The 4,718-nt window shown below is 37.7% G+C and overlaps 1 protein-coding gene across 2 annotated transcripts in view; it reads left to right on the top strand.

The window, feature by feature from the left end:
* The window catches only part of LOC107673040 (mdm2-binding protein-like), a 40,994-nt gene that overhangs the window by 31,140 nt on the left and 5,136 nt on the right, over positions 1 to 4,718 (top strand). The window contains exons 15-19 of one of the 2 annotated variants that reach the window (XM_016466470.1): positions 655 to 718; positions 894 to 1,052; positions 2,261 to 2,356; positions 2,459 to 2,710; positions 4,275 to 4,470. In XM_016466470.1, the coding sequence (XP_016321956.1) occupies positions 655 to 718; positions 894 to 1,052; positions 2,261 to 2,356; positions 2,459 to 2,710; positions 4,275 to 4,470 (767 nt within the window). Of the gene's footprint in view, positions 1 to 630; positions 719 to 893; positions 1,053 to 2,260; positions 2,357 to 2,458; positions 2,711 to 4,274; positions 4,471 to 4,718 lie in introns of both variants that reach the window. The other variant, XM_016466469.1, reaches the window with a different exon arrangement.

The raw sequence follows: 4,718 nt of genomic DNA, 5'->3' as shown, positions 1-4,718 counted from the left end.
TAATGGGTTTTAATGTTTTTGTCTCGTCGCTCCATCATAGTATGGTAAGGGGCGTAACATTTCCATCACACGCTTGAGGTATTCGGCCAATCACAACGCACTGGATAGTTGGCCAATCACAGTACACCTCGCTTTTCAGATGACCGATGAGCTTTGTAAAAATGCAAAATCATTAACATGCCAGTCTGAACAGGAAAAATGGCAGTTTTTTTAAGGAATAAACACAAGTTGGTCACCTGAATTTAGTATGTTGAGTAACTGAAAACCTTTGAATTTTGAGTGCTTCATACATTTCTACACTTTTGTCAGTAGACACATTTTTTGCCCACAAAATTTAACTAATGTGACTGCACCTTAGTAAACAGAAAAAACACTAGGCTAAATGTTGTATTAGTAATATATGATATTGGCCCAGATACCAAATGACCAAATATATGTGGTAAAATATTGGAGTTTAGAAACACTTTTGTGCCTATGTGAATGAAAGATATGGTGGACCCTGTTTGCTTCCATTATTTGAGTAAAAGCCAATATATTTTGCATCCTTAGTTTACACGGTGTTCCTAATTATTAAGATGAACTGTTATTATTTACTTAACCTGTTGCTCTTTTTAATCATTACATTTTAAGATGTGAAACATTGTGCTCGCACAGTATGGCCAGAGAGGAGCGTCCTACAAAACTATGAGAACATACAGAGAGCCCGACAAAGATCCAGGTAAATCATCTGGTACCATATCACTTTATCTGAAAACTCATTACCATGTCTGGAGCCTTCAGTTATTGTCTTTGTTGAAGGCTTAATGAATCTCAAAGCAGTGTGGGAAAATAGCTTGTGCAGCTAGGAATAGTACATTTGTGGTTGGTTGAATACATTTCAGTGTCATCCACAGGTGCAGGCTCTTCAGTAGTGGTTCCTCTGAGAGTCTGATGGGGCCTAAAGATAGCCAGAGGGGAAGTTCTACACTGCTGGATGCCAGAGAACTGCTCAAACACTTCACCCCTGATGGACTGCCTAGCGGGGAACTACAGCCGCTGCCAGTGCTTAGAGGGTTGGTCATACATACAGTGTCTGACATGTCTCTTAATGACATTTTTCCCCCTAGCTAATTAAAACTGCAATTCAAATTCCTCAAGTCAAGGAGGGAGCATGTGTGTACATGGTAGAAAATTTTAAAACATCATTCATCAAGTTTTACAACTTTTTTGTTTTCTTCTTGCACTGGTCTTAAAGGAATAGTTCACCCCCAAGTACTTTATTTATTCACCCTCATGCTGTGTGAAAACCTATATGACTGACTGACTTCTTTGGAACACAATAGGTGAAATTTTTGAAGAATATTCTGTTCACTCTTTTCCATGTAATAAAAATCAGCGTGGGATTTAATATGACAAAAAAAAAAGTATCGAAAAAGTGGTCCATCGGACTTGTGCAGTACATTATATATTGCTGTAAGGAACAGACTATAAAAGTCACAAATGCTACAAAAATGGCACGTTGATCCAAAGTCAGCTTTGCTTGACATCAAATCCTGGCACAGCACACAAAATGACTCCATATTAAAGAGCTACAGAAAGGGACAGTTTTCAGTAAATAATGCCTTTCAGTTGTTGTTTTTCTGTTTGTCAAACAAAACTATCATATGACTTGGAATATAAGCGTTAGTCGTATGGACCACTTTTATGATGCTTTTATGGTGTTTATTTTGTCATTTGGGAACTTGACAGACCTATGGAGGACAATAAAATGAAAGAATGATTTAGCAATTTAATAATTCAAACATAAAAATGGAAAAAAACTAATTACTTTTTAAATGGACATTAACACATTTTAAACTTTAATTCGTGTTTTAAAATGTAGTTAAATAAATACATCATTTTTACATTAGTTAATTGACATTTAAAACAGTATAATTTATGTTTTTAAAATGTAGGTAAAAAAAATAATCATCTTAGGTTCACATTTTAAATGCATTTAAAAAATGCATTTGGAACAACATCAGGGTCATTACTGATGACAGAATCATTCATTAATTTTTGGTGACCCTATCAAGGGTTATTAAAATAGAGGTTATCTCTAGTAGAGATAAAGATAATACTGAAGACATTGCTTTCTTTTTTAGAGAAAAAAATTAATTGTGTGAAGATTTTCCACATAACGTGGCCTCTACCAGTTACACATAGTCTCTAGAAATCTGCACATTTATTTTTTCCCTGAACTGAATGTCTCTAAATGTGGTTTGTGTTTTTGTTTGTGTAGTGAACATGCGTTTCAGTTGTCTCCTGACCTCACACCCAGGAAGGTGACCAAGCTTCCTTTCTCAAAGGCCGCCAGATCCCACTACCACGGAATAGAGTAAATTTGTGTGTGTGTGTGTCTATATAAAAACTCATCCATTTTACAAACCGTTCTCCCTAATTCCTCTATCTTCTCTATCATTCTCTGGGTGTGTTTCAGGTTTTGTCTGGATGAGCGTAAGGCCCTTGAGCGAGACCGTGGCTTTGTGAAGCTGCAGTCTCGTCTAATAAGATATGAGACCCAGAGTACATGCTGTAAGGAGCCCTGCCCTGTGCCATTCGCCCTCAGTCCTGCACCCTCCCCAGCCGTGCTGTCTGAACCGGGCAGCGTGCCCGACGGTGAAGCTCTGCACAGCGAGCCGCCCCGCCTCAAACGCTGCTCCCGCGAAACAGACCTCCAGCCACACAAGAGGTGAGAACACCGCATGCATACTAATGATGAAGGGTCATCTCATGTCTTTTTCTTACATATAGATCACCACAGGATCAGTTAAAATCAGTTTTAACTTTTATTCGCAGTGCTTTATATAAATTCAATCTCTCATTACGTGCCACAAGGGGCTGCAAGAGGGTGCAGGAGGTTTGTGGACAAATTCAAAGAATAAAATTGTAAAACAAACAAAAAAGTAATAATATAAAGTTTCAAATTTGCCATTCATCTCATGATTTCTGAATTCTGATCAGTCTTTAGTAAGCAGAAAGAAACTAATCACTGTTTATATTCTTTAGGTTTATTTTTAATAAGTTAATTTTTATGTTATATTAATAAAGTAAATATTTTTCAGATTGAAAGAAGTCTTTTAGGCTCACCAAGACTGCATTTAATTGATCAAACATGCAGTAAAACAGTAATATTGTGAAATATTATTCTATTTTAAAATAACTGTTTTCTATTTGAATATATTTTAAAATGTATTTTATTCCTGTGATGACAAAGCTGAATTTTCAGGAGCCATTCCTCCAGTCTTCAGTGTCACATGATCCTTCAGAAATCATACTAATATGCTAATTTGGGGCGTAATTATTATTATCAATTATCATTGCTGCTCAAATATTAATAATGATTCTTATTATTAAGGGTTTTTCAAGGCCAGTCTGTTTTAATGATATTCTTTTTGCCAGTATTTGAATTAGTCGACCCATCGTTACATGTCACTTCTCGGAAGACGGACATTCAGTTAGACGGTCAAACTAATGTTTCTCCAGTTAGGTTAATTTTCTGAAACTGTCAGTTCATTGATTCTCCCTTGTGGCTCATTTTAGATCTGTCTGCTCATCATTGCCTTCCTCTGCACCTCCGTCCCTCCACTTTACATGCATTTGAATGCGCCATAAGTCACTCGCACCCAAATTGAATATAGATCTGCACTTGATGGCTTTGTCAAAGAGTGAAATGAGCAATGAATGAAAATAACTGAGCAGCGCTGCAATGAATGTCAAAGTCTTGCTATTTTTATTAATGTAGGCCCTCTCTAAATGCACTTTACGTATGGCAGTGATCAAATGTCTAATGTTTGGCCTTCTTTGCTGCCACAGAAGCCCAGAGTGCATTAGATGATGTGTGTGTCAGGACATGAGATTGACTATTTATTTTTTTATTGAATGCTGACCTACTGCCAACTCCAAGGGCCACATTAATTTTAAGGCCTATTATCATCTCAGACTTTGCTCCACTCTGAAATCACCACAGTCACATCATTGGAAACTAAACGCACAAGCCAGGAAATTTATATTCAAAAAATGCAGGAACTGAGCAGTTTCTTATTAAATGGACTCAGAAAGAGAGTGCTTGAGCTGAGATCTCCAGAAGAAAAAGAGGTATAAGTGTGTGCTCCAGTGCTTAAGTAGGTCGTCACATCAAGTCATTTTGATTAGAGTTTTGAGGTGAGTTAAAAAGTGAGATTGTTGGATTGATGAACTCAGAGAAACAATATCTTACACCATCCACCTCATCCACTTTAAAATCCCTTGCTCAGGTTCTGTAAATCGGAGAGCTCTGAATCTCTGGGTGCAGGTGGTACTCACCCAGCAGTGGGGGCTTTACGGCAGCAAGCAGCCCATTCCCGTTCCAGCTCAGGTCTGGCCAGACGGTCTGCTTCGGTTGCCGACCCCTCACCCAGTCAAAAACCCAGCCAGACCCAGACCGAGTCCCGCTCCCAGAAACACAACCGGGTGAGTGCCAATAACCAGGCCCAGGAGAATTGACATTTTCACATTTTCTGCAGAGATTTGGGGTAAAATCTGCCTTAGGAATGCATTAGTAATGCACAATAATATGTGTTGGTAATGTTTTGTTTATTAAGGTACATTATAATATATATATATATACAGTGGTGTGAAAAAGTGTTGGCCCCCTTCCTGATTTCTTATTTTTTTTGCATGTTTGTCACACTTTAATGTTTCAGATCATCAAACAAATT

The sequence above is a fragment of the Sinocyclocheilus anshuiensis genome, unplaced genomic scaffold (assembly GCF_001515605.1).
Source record: "Sinocyclocheilus anshuiensis isolate Anshui unplaced genomic scaffold, SAMN03320099.WGS_v1.1 scaffold248, whole genome shotgun sequence".
In the NCBI taxonomy this organism is placed as follows: Eukaryota; Metazoa; Chordata; class Actinopteri; order Cypriniformes; family Cyprinidae; genus Sinocyclocheilus; species Sinocyclocheilus anshuiensis.
The sequence above is the reverse complement of the archived record's forward strand: the minus strand, read 5'-3'. Positions and strand labels throughout refer to the sequence as shown.